Genomic DNA, 21,516 nt, shown 5'->3' with positions numbered 1-21,516 from the left:
ACAACCAAGCAGAAGCCCACATACACTTGGTAGTCACAAAAGCACAGATTGCCCTAAAAGAGCCCTGCAAGACAGAAAATATAAGAACACTCAAGAGGAAGTAATATTCAAAGGTAAATCAGTTGTTTCATACTAAAAAACGAGTGGCAGACATTAAGATTGGATGTCAGGGGGTTTCTTCCAGATCACAATGAAGAGTATTTTAGAGAATGGAATGCTAACTTAGAAACTTGAAAACTAGCTATAGAGCCAGATGCACATATATTCTCTAATACAGAAAACCCCTAAATCCTTCCTTTCTTTATCTGTAACACGGACAATCCATGGCTCTGCTCAATTCCCAGTTATGAAGGTTCTAATATAATAGTGTTTGATGGATACCATAGCTCCACAGCTCCGTGCACAAATTCAAAGTATATTAGGTAGTGAACCAGTGATGCATACTTATTTTGAAGCCTCTTTCTCTTAAAAGCAAAAACAATATCTCCACATGAGTAAACCTGAGTCCTACTGACTGATCCAGCAGGACCACTGGTATTCATATGCTTGCTCTCTCTCTCTCTCTCTCTTGCTCTCTCCCTCCCTCCCTTTCTCTCCTTCCTTCCCTCTCTCCCTCCTTTCCTCAACTACTAAGCTCCTCTGACTCAGGCCCTCATCCACTCCTAACAGGAACGCTACATGATGTAACTATGTCCCGCTGCTCAATTCCCTTTGGTTTCTGCCCAAGTACACCCTGATGTGTCCCTTCTGCCCTAAAGCTTTCAATGATTTTCATCATCTTTTCAATACAGTACAAACTCTGTAATTTAAGATATTTATGCATCTAAATAATATTAAATATCGATATTAGATAATTATGCTTTTGATGCCTACCTAAATATTAAAATATTTAGTCTACCTTGACCTTGATGCTTTTCTGGTCTTATTTAGCATATCATAAAAGCTGATATCCACACAGATACATATCCACTTTCCTGTGCATTTTACATACTTAGCAGCTCAAGTATTCAGTCTTCCACATCACCTACTTATACTTCCGTGACTGTATTGTCTTTCCTTAATTCCTGAACAATTTTCTTGCTATCTTGTTCAAATAATAATTGTTTCAAAGTCCATCCATTTTTCCTTTCTAGTTCTCTCACACAATTTTTCTGTGATTAAAAAAGAGAGAGAGAGCCTTAAAATTTTGTGCTGCGTGCTATTATTTATGGGCTCCCTTCCTATCGCTTACTAGAAGTTCCTTTAAGACAAAATGAATGGCTGATTCACCATTTCCGGAACAGTGAGGTTCTTGTGTAACAGTGCTAATAAGAATACTTTAACAGCCATCTGTCTCTCTCAGATTATTTGACAAAGCTCATTCTCCTTTCTGTTGCTGTCTAGTCTCTACGCCTAGAAAAATTACTACAGTAGGCTCTTAAAAGGTGGCTGAACCGTTTAGGGGCTCAGTCTTCTATAATGTATCTTAAGCCTACTGAAAATTTCACTAGCATATTTATTACAAGTCTCTTCAGGAGACAAGTTCCTATTCAAAAATAAAAAGTAAGTCAAAATTACTAAGATCTTTCACGTTAACTTATTCTTTAGGCATGTTTCCAAGTACAGAAAAATTAAACTTTGAGGAAAAAGAAAAATTAAATCACTAAATTATGTAAGAGTAAAAAAATCAGCTAGAGAAGGTGAATGTTTCTAACATTTATCTGTGTACAATTCAGGCTGACACTTTGAGAGGAATGTGACAGCTTACAAGAAAACAAACTTACTCACTCTCCTTAATTTCTGAAGGCTCATGAAAGGCTGACAGGCCAGCCACAGGGTGATCTCTCATGTGTATCACCCATCACAATTATGGCTTCAATAACAACATTCTCTAAATTTTAATACAGTACAACTGGTTTTCAGGAGATAAACTGGTTTTCAGGAAATATCCAGTCTAATATTTTCATATTTAAGAAGGTAAACTTCACAGATTAGCAGCTAACTAATCTGTGGCTCCAAATAAGACGGTTTAAACTTTATTCATAGCATCCAAAGGGCTATCAAATAAATGCAAAGGCAGGGAGTGGATGCTGTGAAGGCCGAGTGACCTCAGGGGTCTGCAGGAGAGACAAAGCAAATGCTGTCTACAGAACTAGCCCAACTCTCTGATTCTTCTTTTCCCTAGTTAATGAGCTACACATGGTTTCCCTAGTATCATGACCCAAATCTGGAAAATACTGATAAAAAACAGAGCTCATTAAAGCATCTGAAATTATACACACTAAAGGAAAAAAAAAGAGATTCTGAGTTTTAAAATATTCATCTTTTAGCAGACATAATCTCCATTTGTCCTTAGATTGATCTGACAGGTCTCTGCTCAGATGCTATTCTTTCTTTCTGGCTGGGGGTAAGGGATGGGGAGGGACCTGGTGGGCAATGAGGCATCTGCTTCTAATCTGAACTCTTCATCTTTGTTAGCACCGTTACTCTACTATTACATCTGACTTACTGTGCAGCTTAGAGCAGTGATTTACCAGACACTGTGAGTGTAAAACACTAAAACCTAAACACAGACAGAATCTTCTGCCGACTTGTTTTATGTCAACTTGATACAGGCTAGAAAGAAAGGAACTTCCACTGAGAAAATGTCCCCAAGATACCTGGCTCCAGAGCATTTTCTTAATCAGTGTTTTATGGGGGAGGGCCCAGACCATTGTGGGTGGTGCCATCCCTGGGCTGGTGATCCTGGGTTCTATAAGAAAGCAGGCTGGGCAAGCCATGAGGGGCAAGCCAGAAAACAGCAGCCTCCATTGCCCCTGCCTCCAGGTTCCTGCCTTGCTTTAGTTCCTGTTCCAACTTCCTATGATGATGAACAGTGATGTGGAATTGTAAGTTAAATAAACCCTTTCTTCCCCAAGTTGCTTTGATAGTGGTTTTTCTTCATGGCAATAGGAACTCTAAGACAGAATTATAGAAAGTGAAGAGAAGGACCTCTGGGGAAAGCAAGAGATCTTGTCAACCCTATTAGCAAGACAGTAATAACTACAAAAAATCAGCTGCACAACTAGATGTAACTCATATACCAGCCTCCCCAAAGGGGTTTCGAAAACCACATCCCATCAAAACTATGTACTGAATTCAAAAAAGAAAAGGGGAGTGGCAAAAGCGTTAAAAGCCCAACTTAACACACAGTATAGAAACACAGATGGCGTCACGACACTGCCAAGAAACTAGGGACAAGTTCATACTCAGACGGCTGTGCTGCTCTGGGACATAAAAACAGGCAGCTCTTCCGTAGATTTCATCAGAAGGCAGCTTTTTCCTTCTGGGCTCAAGGAGTCTCTTAATTGTGTGAGTACTACTAGAGGAAATGGAACGCAGACCGAATGTGAGGGACATCTTTCCTAGAGTCAAGTTGGTTTGTGGGTGGATTATATCTCCAAGATTGCTAACTGCCGAGGTTTTGTCCACCATCCCTAAAAATCTTTGCAAACACAAAAAAGGAGTCAGCCTTCAGGCCATGCTCACCAATTCCTTTTTTTAAGAAAGGGCAGGTTTAGCTCTAACAGTCCCAGTGTCCTCTACATGCATGTCAGTCAGGGTTCTTGCCTTCAGGGCCTACAAAACAGGCAGTGGTTTCTACTACGTAGTGGAGAACACTTTGGGTCTGTACTAACTTTATCCTGGCAATTTCAACCATGTGCTTTTTGTAACGCATGCAGCTATCCACCTACAACTTATGTAACTGCTCTTTTGCTTCCAAAGAGTCTTCATCAAACGATTCAAATGGCATCTTCTGGATGGAAAGTCAGACAGTTGAACTTGGTCCTCAAAGCCATAATGGTATGTGTTTCTTGCCCTTTGGAGTCTACTCAGAGAGCCAGTTCTGTACAGCTATTTCTTGCCAGAAGACACATCCTATTTTGGAGGAAGCTCATTAAACCCAGGAAGTAAATATACAGTCCAATAACTTCAGTAAGTTCCTGAAACTGACCAGCCTGACTAAGGCTCCTCTCTCCCCTAAACTTATATAAACAGAGAGGACTGCTGAGAAGAGTGTTCTCTCAGATCAGCCCCAGCTGCCGAGAGTGGACAGACCACCTGAGCTGCCTAGAAGAGATATTCACCAACCTGTTCAGCTACCTAGAAGTTGTGCAGTTTACTCCGGATTTCCAACTTTTGTGAATGGTCACCCAAGCTAAGGAGGACTTTTGGTGATGTTTCTGCTTTTTAGTCACTTCTGTTCCTGTCAGTAACCCCAATAAACCCACTGTTCACCAAACTGTACTTTGATCTACTTTACTTTTGGGTCCCTACCTGGAGTGAATAGATGCTTATACAAAGTCTCACAAAAATAGTGTCAGACCACACTCAAGTTGCTGGACAAAGTGAAAGGGCCAGAGTTGGGGCCAATCTGGGGTCAGTGGGAAAATTTCCACCACAAACCTCTGAGCACAAGGACCCCTACCTTCCAGGAAGAAAAAAGCTAGTTTAGTTCCAAGTCAAACTGTCACATAAACCTACCTGTGGCTTTCAATGGACACCCTCCACCCCCTTGGGAAAGTCTTGAACAGTACACTGAGTTGTTTCCCTCCACCAAATGCACATACTGCCCTGCTCGGTTACCACTGTTTGAATTCTGCCCCAACTGTTTTCAAGGTTTATAACTCCCTGTTGTGAGTCTGCTCAGGAGATGGTCCTGAAGTGGGAGAACCCCAACACGTCGGAATGATTAAACTCCTCTTGCTTTTGCATTGATCACCACCTCTGTGAATCTCATTCAAGAGGTCCCGGAAGAGGTACAATTCGAGCCTCACAAAAGCACTCAGCATGCAACAAGACTCAGACCAGCCTCCACTCAGACCAATAAACTCATTTGCCGAGACAAAAGGAGGAAGGAGAAACAAGGGGAGAAAGATTTGCTTTCAGACCCCACTAAAGCCCCAATCACAGCTGCTCCCTAAACACATCTGCTTTTAATGAGTTTTTCATTGGAATTAATTTCTTGCCTTAGGAAATAAGCCATCAAGGACTTAAAATTCTTAAAGTGCAAGACTTGTATGAATAGAACAAATTTTACCATATGTATTCTAATTTCAAATAATTAACAACCAATCTGGGAATATTCTTAGAAAAAATACCTCCATTCCAGTTCTTGAGACAAAAAAGGACTTTAATCAAAAAGTCACACTATTTCTAAGACTCAATTCATTACACATGAAGACCTTTGCAGCTTCATAAAATACAAAGGTCTTCTCTACATAGTATTTACTGAATAATCACTATTTTTCATGTTAACAATAAACTGCATAGTTGGTACTTTTAAACGTTTTTGCACTCTAAAAAATACGTTGAAAATACTTTTCAACTTTTAATGTTCAAGAGAATTCAATGACAGTTTACCAAAATTATAATGCAATGAAGAGTTGCATACAAATCAAGAACTGTACATACATGTTTAAAGTGCTTCATTCTTAATAACCTAGTATTAATAAACAAAACTCAATATGAATTTATCTTTAATTAAAGCTGAAACAAACCTAATTCTCAAAAGATTTGAGGGCGCCCCTAGTGGCAGATTATTTAGAAGAAAAAAATCCATTAGCCCTTAAGACAAACACTACTAAATAAAATATTTCAAATTCATTAAATTCTACTTTGAAACACGATTACCTCAAGTAATATATCATCTAGAAAAATTCAAGCTGTGGTAAAAATGCTCAATTACAGAAGTCACTGCTCATCTACTATGTCTAGGCAATCAAGGTGAGCTTTGTAAATAAACAAACAGTACAAAAACATGTATTCAACAATCGTAAGGGTCATATCTACTGACTCCCCCTCTTTTCTCTTCTAGCTGTCAATCTGAGGTCAACTGTCACCTTATACAATTATTTTGAAATGTCTTAGAAATTGTGGCTCAAAGCTCACACTTACATTGCTGGAGTCATGAATTATAAAACACCAGTCCAGTCTGGGCGAAGCTTAGTCTCGGGAGAAATAGAGATATTTTCATACAGAACATGAGAAATAAAGCAAGTGCAGGGAGGGAAGACAGAGCTTTCAGAAGAGGCTGAGAGAATAGAAGAGACACCAAATCAGAACTGAGCCTTCAGGATGAAAGGAGAGAAGCAAACAGCTTACCAGAGAACCACAATGAGGGTTTTAGACCCTGAGGTGAGGGATAGGAAATGATGCCATAGAGGTGCACAGAGGCAACATTGAAGAGCACAGCCCAGCAACGACCACAGGATCCCAACTGAGCCTAACAATATGGATGAGACAGCGCAATAAAAACAAGGCTGAGCATCAGGAACCTCAGGAAGGACAACCACAGCATCTGACAAGATGAGGGAATGAACAGCTGGCAGGAACTAGGGGCTGAGGGCAGCTAAACTGATGAACAAATTCTAACTCTATGTAGCTTCAACTCTCTAAGCCAGGCATGGTGGAGCATGCCTTTAATCCCAGCACTTGGGGGCAGAGGTAGACAGATCTCTGTGAGTTTAAAGCCAGTCTGGTCTACACAGTGAGCTCTAGGCTAGCCAGGGACACACAATGTGACCCTGCCTCTAAAAACAAGATAAAACCAGTACCTCCACCAACAAAACCCTCTATGCTTTGGTTTTTCAGTCCTTCACTTAAAACAGAAATGCTTTAACAACATCTAGTTATGGCATAGTTGTGAGAATTATCAGAGGAAAAGGATATACTTTATACCATACAAAGTAAAGCTCTCAAAAATAAGGAGATGTCTCCATCAGATAGCCACAGAGAATGTCCCATCAAAGAAAGCAAGTATAAGGAATATCTCCCAGCAGATGCAAATCTTAGACTGAACCTGGAATGTTCTGTGATTTGTATGCAACAGGCATATACGAAAGAAAATCTCTCTTATGGGAAGACAGGAATCAACTGCCAAGGAAGGGCTGTGTATGACAGAGCCTGAACAGATCCAATGTTCCACTGCCAGAAGAAGGTGCCTTTTGTTTGTTTTTAAGCTGCTCTTCCCATGGCTCTGAAAATACTCCATATTTTACTACACTGGAAATGGTTCTTGCTTTAAAAAATGTCATTTCATAGTAGTCTTCTTATAATCAAAGGAAATCAACGGCAAACTAGGCCGGAAACCACAGCATTCCACTTAAAAAGGGAATGCATAAGACTGAGTCTCAATGGGTTGCAACACACAGTATTAAATGCAAGTTAATTTAATAGGAATTAAGGCCTCACATCAAAATGGGTACATAAAATGCCAAAATCTAAAAAAAGAAAAAGTAGGCTCGATCATAATGAGAGATGTAAGTCTAGAGTGAGATTAAAGCACAGAATCTTCACCCTTCTAACAACAGAGTAGGCGTCTGGATAATGATGTCAATACCAAAGCTGTATTTAAAAGGAATGGCTACTTACTATTTAATTCAAATAAAAAAATGAAAAGATGCCAGCTAGAAGACATGAGTATACTAGATTAATTTCGTTATTAGAATACAGAAGAAACCCTACTGAATCGATCTCCACTTTTGAGTATCATTATATCTGACATGCTGTGTGCCAAGTGATAAATACAATCTAGTACTTTTCAGTCACAAGATAACTAACTTCATCAATGACAAACATGGAGAACTCCCCTAAGAATGAGCTTCTGACTTTCAAAGCCAAGTGCCACATTCCAATTGTATCGATGTATCCTATGGGAGGGATATGAACTACATTTGGAAGAACCATGAATACAGATCTTACACCCACACTCCCAATACAGGAAATGCACATGAAGCCAGTGTAGAAGTGATGATGGAACATGACACAGTCCATGTAAACCTAAGAGTTATAATTTATCTGCTTTAATATTTTAGTGACTCTGATTAGATGCCTTTTGGCTTCTACAGTGCTCATGAATTAAATTAGCTTGTGCTGTAAAGTAATGCAGACCTTATTGATTCCAGAGACTCTGAGTCACCAAGGGAAGAAGTCCAAAAAGGCTACTTCTACTGCACTCCAAGTCAGAGGCTTGAAAGCTACAGAGGTAAAGACATCAGCTGCAGCCTTATGAGACAGCCAAGGCTGCTCTCATTTGATTAGGGATTTCCTCCAGGCTCTTCATGTCAAATAGAGCAAGGACATTTACAGTTTCTAAGTGTTCAAGTCAGACCGAGAAAACAGATTATCTATTAATAATTCTAAATCAGAAGCTACAAAGTATGTGTTCATTAGCAAAAGAACATTTCTATAGTACCAAAAAGGAAGAGGAAGAGGAGAAGGGGAGGAGGAATAAAAGGAAAACCCACAATACCAAAGGGCTACAATGGAGAAAGCCAGCATACTTCCTGATTATTGGATACAGAAGTCTGTTTGGGTTTGAAATGGTGGTCACCATAACTACCTGCCTTAGTTTAGTTTATTTCAAACTATTTTAAAGGATACTAGCATTCGGTAAAATGTTAACAGAGAATCATCCAGGAGGCAGGGCAAGTATCTTCAATACACAAAAGTTTCTAGGCATTTACCATGGCTCTGTGGTCACATGTGTCATGATAGTTACCATCATGAGTCGACCTACCCACAACAGCATGCTCTATTATGGAATCTAGCCCTGCGATGCCTAAGCACACTGACGCTCCAGTAACACATATGCTCTCACTACTGACTTCTAGGCTGTTTAATGATGACTGATTTATGCCAAGTTTTCTCTAAGCATAGCACATGGTTCAGGTGTTAAAACTTAAGGCCAGTGGATGACACTAAGAGGCCCACCTGCCACCTGGCCCACTCACAGCAGGAATCACTACAGTGAGGAAGTATATGGTGGAGAGACGGGAGAGAGAAGCTGAATGATGTGAGCACTGTGAAGAAAGGTGGAACTGGAGACACAGAATGGAGAGGAACAACCTGCCCCTCCACCTGAGCCCCTCCACCTGAGGCCCCTCCACCTGAGCCCCTCCACCTGAGTCCCTCTACCTGAGGGCCCCTCCACCTGAGTCCCTCCACCGGAGGCCCCTCCACCTGAGGCCCCTCCACCTGAGTCCCTCCACCTGAGGCCCCTCCACCTGAGGCCCCTCCACCTGAGGCCCCTCCACCTGAGGCCCCTCCACCTAAGGCCATGGTGAAGCCCTGGCCCATGCTGTCACTAAAGGAGGTCTGGATCAGTGGCCATGCAGCAGCAGCGGTTGGTGTCAATGTCTGTGGCCCATGTTACCGCCAAAGGCCATGTGAACGTTCCTGGTCTGGGCTACTGCCTGGGACCATGTTGATGTGCACTGACTGTGCAGAACTGGTCCCATCTACAATAGTTGGTCCTTCCCCTCACCAGCTGCAGCACTTCGGAGAGTGGAAACCACACCTCCCCTGTGCAGAGCTGAATGGGGAGAGGGGGACTGTGAGCTGACCCTGATGGCAAGAGCTCAGCTGGGTTGGCCCTGCCTGCCCAGGCCGCAGCACTCAGGAGAGCTGGGCCCTGCAACCAACCTAGGCAGCCCAGTACAGCTGGCTATGGTAGCATGAGCACGGGTGAGCTTAACGCCAAGGGCATGAGAGTAGAAGAGCTGGGCCCTTACCTTGCCAGCTTCGGCATTGGGTAAGTTAGCAGGGGCAGTGCTGGAGAGCTGGCCCTGGTGGTGTGCATGTGATAAGAGAGACGGAGGGCTGACAAACCCAGCTAGCCCCCAGGCCCAGATCTAGGGCCTTTGAGCTGGCCCCAACACCTACTCCATGTATGAACTGCTAAAGTACAAGAAGGCACGGGTCCTGCAGATCCAAAGCTATAGAATCCCCAAGACAGAGGACAGCAACAGGATATCAGAGAGGAGTCCCAGTGAGGATTCAGTATAAACATTATAGCACAAGCCAGAGGCCTCAAACCAGATCAATGACTCATTTGCAAGTAAAAGAAGTGTAGATTGGAGTGTGTGATATGAATTCATGAAGAATCAATAACCGAAAAACTTAAGGACATTAATTTTCCCATGTGAGAACTTTGTTAACCTCCTTTACTACCAGCTATGCTGCTTTTCTGGGTGTCGGCAGACCTTGCTGGTCCATCATAACTGTGAGCATCTCGTAATCACAAACCTTTAAAAGTCTTACTGAGGTGTAAGCATAACAACACACACTTCAACTCAGGAGACAACACATTGTGTGGGCCTGCTTTACAAGCTTCAAATTTAAATTTTAAAACTCAGAACAAAAGGATAAGCTAGCCATACAATGTATTCCATCAATCTGCATAAGTATAACCCTATCTACTGTTTAAAGTAAGCAGCAACTAAGTAAGAGAGGTTTACAGTCTTTCTGACAGGGAAGAGTCTGTAATAGCCCTTCCCCAACAACTCACAGGACAACAGCCAACTGTGCAACAAACACGTTTGGTATTTTTAGAATTATAACAAAAGCAAAAACTGCACAGATTCTTTTCCCTTTTTTAAATGTTTTTTTTTTTTAAGATTTATTTATTATGTACACAGCGTTCCACCTGCATGTACATGTGCAGGCCAGAAGAGGGCACCAGACCTCATTACAGATGGTTGTGAGCCACCATGTGGTTGCTGGGAATTGAACTCATAACCTCTGGAAGAGCAGACAGTGCTCTTAACCTCTGAGCCATCTCTCCAGCCCTAAATGTTTTAATCTATATTTATGTATTTGTCTGTGTGTGCATGTACATGCATGTAGGTACCCACAGGCCAGAGAACGGTGTCAGAGTCTGCTGAACCTACAGTGACAGGCAGCTGTGAACCGCTGGCAACAGAAATCCAGTGTTCTCGAAGAGTAACAAATGCTCTCAACTGCTGAGCTATCTCTGCAGTCCCCCACATACATACAGTTTCTAGCCTGCAATAAAGATAATTTTGTATGTTCAACTGAGGTACAGGCTTTGCTATATTTACCAGAGGAAACCATAGTTTCCGAGAGAGAGTGCATCGCAAGTCTACACTGCACAGCAAACAATGTAGGTTTGCTTTAAAGTTTCTCACTCTTTCCTTATCTGCGCTCCTACTGCTCTACCCCTGTCTCCAAAAAACGGCATCTGTTGCTTATGAACTTTATAAAAAAAAAAATCAACAAAGTGAAGAAATGAGAAAAATAAAATGTATACATCTTCTTATCTCAAGTATAAAATGAAAGGTGGAATGGAAAATAAAACTACTTACTAAATCTTTAGTATTACTTTTTACAGCTAGCCCAGTTACTGAAAAAAAAGTTTGTCACATAAACCAACTTTAGGCTCTTTCTCAAATATATACTCATAAACTGTATGTGTATCAAAACAAGCCCACAGTATCTCTCATTAAAGCCTCTGTTCCATTTTGGCATGTTTTTTGTTATTGTTATTGTTATTGTTATTGTTAGCTTCTTCCTTGTATGTTTTGATTTTTGTGTTTTTGAGAAAAAGAGAAAGAGCATCAAGTTGGATAAGTAGTAGTAAGGATGTGGGAGGAGCTGAAGGGAGGAAAACCATGATTAAAATATAGTGTATGAAATATTTAAATTAAAAAGGTATGTGTATGGAGTCACTGAATAATTCCACTTCACAGCCACCATCTACTCCCCGAAAGCAGAAGGGACTCCTCAGACATAAAACCCAGGCTCCTCCTCAGTCTCGGGCTTTAACGTGCAACATGAACTCAAGCTCCTCATTAAGAGTGAAGTGAAATAATGCCACAGGTGCTAAAAGAAGGAGCGTTTAAAGCTCTTCTGTAATGCATTAAAGTGAGAGCCTTCACTAACACAGGGCATTTCATTAAGATCTCCAGTGAAAAATGCCAAGAGTAAGAATATTGATCCATTTGGAATATAAATGATGGAAGTGCTTGGATTTAATTTTGTGGAACGCCACACAGGAGGACCATAAAAGACATGATTTGTTCCCCACACTTCTAACAGCTGGCAGCAAGGAAGACCAACACCAGCCTGAAGATTCAAAACCACTAAGTAACTGCAATTTCAACAGGGGGTGCCTAATATAATAACTATAAATTACAAATTAATAGATTGATGTCTGGGATTTTTTTGCTGGCTCTTGACAAAATAATGATGGCTTCAGCAATACTTTGCTTCCACTCCAACACAGATGCTCATGTGTCAGGACCGGAACTATGGCCCTGGGAGTTACAAAGACAGAGGTCTGCAGATACTAACAGTAACAAAGAATCATGCTTTATTATCAATGTTAATACAGTGCTACATTTCACTGGATAGTCCTCTTTAGTGACATGGCACTCAGCATTACAGGTGACCAAAGATAACATAATGTTCAAAAACTTGTAAGTAAGGATAGTCACTGTTTTCTCTATAAAGAAATGATAAATGCTTTAGGAAATCATTACAAGTTAAATCATTAACTTGATTTAAATATTTTACAGAATAAGCATGTATTACAATGTCGCATTAGTGTCTATAAATACAGTTTTTAAGAGTCTTAATTCTTTTCTTTTTTAAAGATTTATTTATTTTATATATATGAATACACTGTAGCTGTCTTCAGACACACCAGAAGAGGGCATCAGACCCCATTACAGATGGTTGTGAGCCGCCATGTGGTTGCTGGGAACTGACTCAGGACCTCTGGAAGAGCAGCCAGTGCTCTTAACAGCTGAGACATCCCTCCAGCCCCAAAGTTCTTAATTCTTATCAGTTAAAAAATAAATTTTAAAAAATCAAAAAATCAAAAATCAATTCTTCAGATTGAAAAGCATCCCTACTCCAGAATGTAAATACAGGTTAACAGAAAAACTACAAAACAAACATAACTCACTTATAATTTCAAACCTAGCCAAACATTATTCCCCTTGCAGAAAAGCACTCCTTTTCCATTACCACCACCGATAATGTCTGACACGCACTTCTCACTAACTACTGAGGGCCTGGGCAGCACTGTCCCTGTGGGACAAAGGTCTATATTATTCTCCCAAGATGTGACAGATAAGAAAACACACACTTATTAAACATCTAAATTAACTGGTTAACCATAAGAACAATGATAGAATAGCTATTCTATCAGAACAAAACAAAACAAAACAAAACAAAAAAACAAAACAAAATCCTAAGTCTCTAGATATGCTTTGTACAGATATTCTCAAATCTGTGACACTGTACTGGCTTAGAAAATATCAATTGGATGCACTACTGTATAGTCACTAATACTAAAAACTATATAGCTATAATAAAATTTGTAATATACAATAAGACATTCTAAATGTAATTTAGATAGACACATAACTATATCAGACAAATATAAATATTTGAAACATTATACACACAGGCAAAGACTTGAAGAATGCAGTAAGACAGTTAAGTATTTGATCTGGTTTTAAGTTCCTTTAACCCTCTGCATGTTGATAAGGTAAATAAAAACAGAAATTAATCCTTTCCCTAAAGAACTATAAAACCATCATCTGCACCTAGGTAATCACCTTATATTTACGATCTACACTAAATCTACACAAACTTGCCATATATATATATATATATATCATCCTGACCCTTTTGTGCACGCTAGGGGCAAGGTCTCCAGAGAAAGTGGGAAGTCCTAGCTGAGCATTCTTATTAGAGAGGAAAGGAGAAAAAGAACCAAAGGATGAAATAAATAATTAGTACCCAGCAAGGTCAAAAAGGCACCAAAGGGATGTTTTACTGCCATCTCAAGGTATCAAATTTAATATCAGTTTAAGGACGTGAACCACTAAATCTAAAGCCAAGAAAATTACAAGAAAAATACAAACGGAACTTTCAGTAACTTAAGTGACAAAGAAAATATTCTATCAATTTGATTAATCTTTCAATGCATCAGAAATTAAATCTCTTTAAAAAAGCAGACTCATTAAGATTCAAGGATACCAAGATATCCAATTTCCTGTCAGAGGGATAGATAAGGAATCTATTACTTTATGGCTGTCAAGGGTCAAAAGCTCAATAAAGTAACCCTGAAATTACTGGTACTAACTCAAAATGCACAATTAATTTGGATTCAAACATCATTATAAAAGATGCCCCGGAACCTTGCTTTTTGTATAAATTAACAAACTAATCCTAAAATTCCTATTCAAATGCAAAAGATCCATCGATCTAAATAAACAGCAGAAAGAACCAATTTAGAAGACACACACTTCCTGTCTCACTACAAAGGTAGGATAACCAAACCTAGGCTAAACTTCTACAGTACAGGACCTGAGGTTTTCAGAAGAGCACCAAGCCAAATAGAGAACATGTTTCTAACAAATGGTGTTTGGACAAGTGACCGGCCACAATCAAAACAGTGAAACTGGACCCCTACTTCTTACAATAAATACATGAAAATTAACTAGAAATTGATGTTCACATAGAAACTAAACTGACAGCTAGCAAGACAGCTTAGCAGATAAAGGAAGTTTTCAAAAGCTTAATGACTGGGCTCCATTCCTGGAACTCACATGGTGGAAGAGAACTGACTGTGAACAGTCATTCTCTAACCTCCTCATTTTACGTGTCTGTAGAAATGTCCCTGCATGCACATATAGCACAGTAAATATCTTTTATTTAGAGTATAATAAAGCTGAGTCCATTACTCATACCATTTGCAAACTTTAATGTAAAATGGGTAATGTAAAGCCTGGTGTAGTGGCACAGGTCTTTAATCTCAGCACTCAGGCAGAGACAGGTGGATCTCTGCGAGTTGGAGGCCAGCCTGGTCTATGTAGTGAGTTCTAGGGTAGCCAAAGTACACAGTGAGACCCTGTTTCAAAAATGAAACACATGAAAACTGGGTAATGTATGTAAGCATATGCACAAATATATATAAGAGCCTTAGGAAAAGGCTGAAGAGACTTATCTCCCTCCTGTCCCAGGGTTAAGGGTTCTTGCTGCTTTTACAGAGAACCTATTCTTATTTCCTAGCACCCACAATCCTCTCCAACTCCAGTTCCAGGGGAATTCCATGCCTCTTCTGGCTTCTAGAAAACTCCTCCGGGTTGGGGATTTAGCTCAGTGGTAGAGCGCTTGCCTAGGAAGCACAAGGCCCTGGGTTCGGTCCCCAGCTCCGAAAAAAAAAAGAACCAAAAAAAAAAAAAAAAAATGAAAACTCCTCCTACCTTGCCACTCATTGCCTGGCCTCAGAAGTTCTCTGGAACTGTGGCCCAGAAGAACTCCACGAACCTCTGCTCTTCTTACCCAAATCTTACATATTTCATGCTTAGAAAACTAGTACTGAGAAGACAATGGCTGCCAAGTTCTGCTGTTATCTTACGAGGAAGCCTGGCCATTGGAACACTGCTGCATTAACTTCTGTGTGCTGACTCTGGGGTAATTAATACTTCCCTAGTTGTTTTTTTGGGGTTTTGTTGTTATTTTGTTTTGTTTTGTTTTTAAATCCAGTAACTTCAGAGACAATGGATTTGCATTTATCATGTTAGAGCCTTTGGTGGGTAAAGTCTTGTCCCTGGGACACATTTCCTGTCCCAGGGTCCTCTTTAAAGAAGCTTATCTTCTTAACAATTACAGATCATCTTCAGCTGTACTCTCCTTGTCCAAAAGTTAAACTTCCTTTACTGGCCAAACTTTGTACTTTTCTTATCTTTCTGAACTACTTTTTACTCTCTCAGAGACCTGGCTAAGACTAACCTGAAGTCTATCCTGTCTTCAAATTTTCTTTGCCAAACAAATTCAGCCTCACCCCACCTCTCAGGATTCAGGAAGAACATGGCCAGACTCATCTGACACCACCCACTGTTCTCTAACCCACCTAGAATATTCTTTGTTTCCTGCTGAAACTTTATGAGCCACACCCACACTTTTCACAATGCTCTTGTCTCCAAAGCTGCCAAGAGAATGACCAGAGGTCTGCTTACAGTAGTCAAGGGCTTTTCCAGCCAAAGTTCCAAACTCTTTCTCATTTCTCCTGCAAATCAGGTCCAATGGTCCAAGATCCACACTGTCCAGGTTATCACAGCAACAGCTCCCATATATCTGTACCATTTCCTCTTTTACCTGTCTTGTTGTTGTAACAAATACCGTACAAAAGCAACTTAAGGGAGAAGAGCTTACTTCGGCTCACAGTTCAGTTGTCCATCATGATGAAGAAGCAAATCAGGGCAACAGTCTGACACATGGCTGTCCTGCAGCCACAGTAAAAACACAGAGAATGATGGATGTTGCTGCTTAGTCTGTCTTCTCTCTTGTATTCAATCCAGGACCCCATGAGATGCCGCCATCCAAAGTGAAAGTGCTATTCTCCCAAGAACCAAGCTGTTCTAAGAGGCTTTGTCTTTATGTGATTTAAAGAAAGACCATGAATAACAAATCATAAAACTGTACGGCAAAGGATACTGTCAATAGGACAAAACAGCAACCAACAGATTGGGAAAAGATCTTTACCAATCCTACATCCAATAATACTTAATATATACAAAGAACACAAGAAGTTAGACTCCAGAGAACCAAATAATCCTAATGAAAAATTGGGTACAGAGCTAAACAAAGAATTCTCAGCTGAGGAATATCGAATGGCCGAGAAGCACCTAAAAAAATGTCATCAGGGAAATGAAAATCAAAACAACCCTGAGATTCCACCTCACACCAGTCAGAATGGCTAAGATCAAAAACTCAGGTAACAGCAGATGCTGGCCTGGATGTGGAAAAAGAGGAACACTTCTCCATTGCTGGTGGGATTCCCAGCTGCTACAACTACTCTGGAAATCTGGAGGTTCCTCAGAAAACTGGACATTGTACTACCTGAGGACCCAGCTATACCACTCCTAGGCAGATACCCAAAAGATGCTCCAACAAATAACAAGGACACATGCTCCACTATGTTCATAGCAGCCTTATTTATAATAGCCAGAAGCTGGAAAGAACCCAGATGCCCTTCAACATAGGAATGGATACAGAAAATGTGGTACATCTACACAATGGAGTACTACTACTCAGTTATTAAAAACAATGACTTCATGAAATTCTTAGGAAAATGGATGAAACTAGAAAATATCATCCTGAGTGAAGTAACCCAATTACAAAAGAACACACATGGTATGAATTCACTGATAAGTGGATTAGCCCAAAAGCTTGGAATACCCATGATACAATCCACAGACCATGTGAAGCTCAAGAAGACCAAACTAGGGGTGCATCAGTTCTTCTTAGAAGGAGAAATAAAATACTCACAGGAGGTAATACAGGGACAATGAATGGAGCAGAGACTGAAGGAAAGGTTATCAAGAGACTCCCACCTGGGGATCCATCCCATATGCAGCCACCAAACCCAGTCACTATTGCTGATGCCAAGAAGTGCTTTGCTGACAGGAGCCTGATATGGATGTCTCCTGAGAGGCTCTGCCAGAGCCTCACTGATACAGATGAGGATGCTTGCAGCCAACCATTGGACTGAGCACAGGGACCTCAATGGAGGAGTTAGAGAAAGGACTAAAGGAGCTGAAGGGGTTTAAAACCCCATAGGAAGAACAATATCAACCAACCAGACCATCTGAGCTCCCAGGGATTAAACCACCAACCAAAGAGTACACATGGGGGGACCCATGGCTCCAGCTGCATATGTGGCAGAGGATGGCTTTGACTGGCATCAGTAGAAGGAGAAGCCCTTGGTCCCGTGAAGGCTCTTTTCCCCAGTGTAGGGGAATGCAGGGTGTTGAGGTGGGAGGGAGGGGGAACATCCTCATAGAAGCAGGGGGACAGGGGAAGGGAGAGGGGGGAACGGGAAAGGGGATAACATGTGAAATGTAAATGCATAAGTATCCAATAGGAAGGCCCTTCACATAGGCAAAGACTACAGCACACAATCACTTGGTTATTCAACAGCACATGTGTCTGTTTCCTTTACACTCCCAACTAACCAAGGGCTACGTCATCTATATGTTTGCCCAATGACCCCGAAATCAATTCTTCTGTCCTCCCATGGCATACTGGGCCCTATAGACCATTTCGTCTGCTATGCTGCCTAATTACTACATTCATCTATGGACGTTCAATGTCCCTCTCTAATGATAAAACTGACAATCAGTTCTTTACCTTGTATACTACAATGCATTACATACGAAAGTTTAGGGCATAAACATCCTCACAACAGAAGTAGACACGCTTTGGACTCTAATAATCTTTCCTATATCCAGTAAATAGTTACTATTCACCTAATTCAAACAGACTTGTCCATTTCAAGTACATATCTCAAAACCTAGTTTCCTCTCTAAATTTATCCAATTTCTATTTAAATTTCAAAAAAGTAGGGGATCAATAAACAGTGATTCCTTTTTACATAGAAAGGTCTTCAATAAATAGTATAAGTTTCTTTTACTTCTATCCTTGAAAGCAACTGAAGAATTTCTTTACATCTATGAAAATTGTAGGATGTATATGATATGTACATAGAAAAATTTCAAACTTTTAAAGGCAAGTTGTAAATCTCATAATCTAATTATAAATCCCATCATTAAAAGTATTCAGAGTCTGAGAACTCAGGTCACTTAAATCAGAAGTCTCATATTATACTGTATCATTATCTCTGATAAATCTCTGTCCTACCTATAATTTACTTTTCTTAGTAATATATCAAAAACCTTTAGGTGCTGTGTGTCAGGAAGCAACTCAAGAAACACATTCTGCCCTTCCCTAAAGATATTGTATAGAATGGTTATATACGCATTCATACTGTGACAATAAATACCCCCAGAAAGGCATGGTGAGGAGGCTTCTCGCATGCTGTGCCGAGAACTAGAATCCAGAACTGCCTTCTGGGAACAGAAACTGGCGTTATTATCTATGTCTTCAAAATTCATATAATCTTTACATTAGTTGCTTTTCTTAGAACTGGGACAAGAAACACAAGAGAAAATGGGTTTATTTCGGCATATAGTTTGAGAAGATCAAGTCCATCGTATAGGTAACATGGAGCAGCCGATCGATGGCTGGGACACTGGGGATGTGAGACTGGGAAAGACAAAGGCTCAGGCGTACCTTCATGGCCCTACGTGTGCTAGCTCGGCCCAATCGCAAACAGCTTCCACACCCCTCCCCACACAGCCACAAGCTGGGGATACGGGTGCTAAACACTTGAGCCTGTGGAGAATTCCACATTTAAATACAGTATTCTGCCCTTGGTCCCCATAAGCTCATGGCCAGCTCATAATGCAAAACGTATTTAGTTCAACTTCAAAGTTCCCCACAGTCTTTCAGTTTCAACATTATTCAAAACTCCAAACTCGAAGTCTCTTCTGAAAAGTGAAGGCAACCTCCTCACTGTAAGCTCCTGCAAATCCAAGGAAGCTACACATTTCCAACACACAACGACACAGAATAAACAATCCCGTCACGACAACGGAAGACGAACACCTGAGAGGGCAAACGCCAGACCCTTGAGCTCACATCCGGGACCTGGGATTCATACTGACATTACCTGTGCCTCATGCCCCTCTAGCTCTGACACCTGTAGCATACATATATGGCTTCTCTGCTGGGGTATTCCACTTGTAATGCCTCTAGGGCAGAATAATGAACATATTCTAAAGAGACAGCTATGCCTCGACCATTCCTTTGGCTATGAAACTATTGAAATAATAATCTGCAAGGAATTTGGACCTTTCCAAAGACTCTCATAGTAGGGGAAAGAAAAAAGTTGAAGCCCAGTGTCGTCTGGGAAGAACTTGTTAGCCAGATCCCACAGTTCTGACTTGAGGGACTGACTACCTTTCAAGAGCTACCTGAGCCAACAGAATGATGGGTCAGTGATGATGGCACCACTCCTCAAGCCGGATTGCTTGACCTCTACTTAAACCAAAACCTCATATCAGGCCTCTGAAGATGTACTTAAGGGACAAAAAGTCACTGGACTTCTATCAGTTTCTCTTCCTGATGTGGCTTTGCTGAATATACCTCCTTTCTTTGCTTTTTACTAGTAGCCTACTGAAGATGGGTGGCCGTGTCTGGGCTGTCAGCGCTACCAGGGCCCAGGCGCTGACTCTGACACCTCTGGAAACACTCAGTGCCGACAGCTTTTCTAAGTGGATGCCCCCTCATCTCTGGCATCTACAACTCAGCTCTACTACAGCCTGGGCTTTGCTTCACAGCTTTACACACAGGCTGTTCAGGACCTCCAAACAGAAACTATGACTGCGACCTGCTGTTGGCTCAACAGGTCTTCTGGGTCCTTCGTGGATCGTTGCTCCACAGTCTAGTTTCTGCATCCTGCATGCCTGTAAAAGTAGCTCCATGTACAACACACTAAGTTGTGCTACCAGCTAAGAAGTAGCCTGGCCCCTTTTCTACCAGAAGCAGCAGTAGTATCTGAAGACTTCCCTCTGGGGACCTAAGAAAATATGGCCCTAGGGAGTCCTGCTCAAGCAGGACAGCCAGAACGTTCTCTTTGTTCAGGAATTTTCCTTTGAAATGAATTTGCATTTAAACAAGCTGAAGCATCAGCAGCTGGGGTCTTCCCCTCAAGGCACCTTTTCTATTGTCCCAGTATGAATCATCCTTAATTATACTAAAACTTAAATAATATAGACTCTTTAACATTACCCCCCTTTACATTACAACTTTAACCCAAGTCACTCTTTTCCTACATATTTCACATCTCTCTGCTGCATATTTTGCTTTAAATTTTCATTACACCCTCACTAAAAACATTGAGCAATAACAACTACACCACGGCCTGAATGCTATGCCTGAGATTTCCTTACCCATTCCTTTGAATTGCATCACTTAGTTTTCAGGGCACAACAGAAAGTGGTCATATGCTTTGCCCGAATCTAACAAACAGCTTCTCTAGGCCAGGCCCCCTGCTTTCCCTGCCACCCCATTACAAGCTTTTCCAGTCTGCACTTCTACCAGCACTGAGGTCTTTGCACTACGACTACTGCTCCATTAGAGCCGTTCTCACAGCACGTGAAGGCTTCTCTTGCCCACCGCTTCAAACCTGTTTTCACTTCTTCTACAAAGGATGACTCCGAAGGCCTCTGAACCACGCAGTCTGGTTTACAGCACCAGTGACACCATTCTCAGTGCTAACCAGTGTTCTCCATTCATCACTTTTCTCAGCACTGCAGTGGAACACACAGCAAGACACAATTTAAGAGATTTAGTTTGACTTGTGGTTTCCCAGGGTATTTACTGTCCCTCATGGTAGAGAAGGCAGGGCTAAGAATGGACATAGTTGTGTCTCCACACCCAAAAGTTCCACAACCTCTCAAAACAGAGCCCATCAGCTAGAAACCAAGTGTTTAAAATCAGTCTTTGCAGACATTTCACATTAAGTCATAATATATTTGACTCCAATAATTATATTGCTAGGAATTTATTCTAAAAAAATAGCCAATGATGTAAAGTTTAGACAGCAACATATTTATTTGTTCATTCTTAAGTATTAACATTAAAAATCCTCATTCAATGTGCCTAGGACAGAATCATTGTTTTTAAGATTTATTTATTTTATGTATGTGAGTATACTGTAGCTGTCTTCAGACACACCAGAAGAGGGGGGCATCGGATCCCATTACAGATGGTTGTGAGCCACCATGTGGTTGCTGGGATTTGAACTCAGGACCTCTAGAAGAGCTAGGGTTA

At 41.0% G+C, this 21,516-nt stretch overlaps 1 protein-coding gene across 6 annotated transcripts in view; it reads right to left on the bottom strand.

The window, feature by feature from the left end:
- Positions 1–21,516, bottom strand: part of Parg (poly (ADP-ribose) glycohydrolase) — a 107,890-nt gene that overhangs the window by 65,323 nt on the left and 21,051 nt on the right. Inside the window, exon 8 of one of the 6 annotated variants that reach the window (XM_039094863.2) lies at positions 469–20,993. The exons of the other annotated variants lie outside the window; for them this stretch is intronic. Coding sequence (XP_038950791.1) covers positions 20,988–20,993 — 6 coding nt within the window. The 3' untranslated portion in view covers positions 469–20,987. Of the gene's footprint in view, positions 1–468; positions 20,994–21,516 lie in introns of those variants that run through there. 6 annotated transcript variants of the gene reach the window in all.

The sequence above is a fragment of the Rattus norvegicus genome, chromosome 16 (genome assembly GCF_036323735.1).
Source record: "Rattus norvegicus strain BN/NHsdMcwi chromosome 16, GRCr8, whole genome shotgun sequence".
Lineage (NCBI taxonomy): Eukaryota > Metazoa > Chordata > Mammalia > Rodentia > Muridae > Rattus > Rattus norvegicus.
Note: the sequence above shows the minus strand (reverse complement) of the source record. Positions and strands in the feature narration are given on the sequence as shown.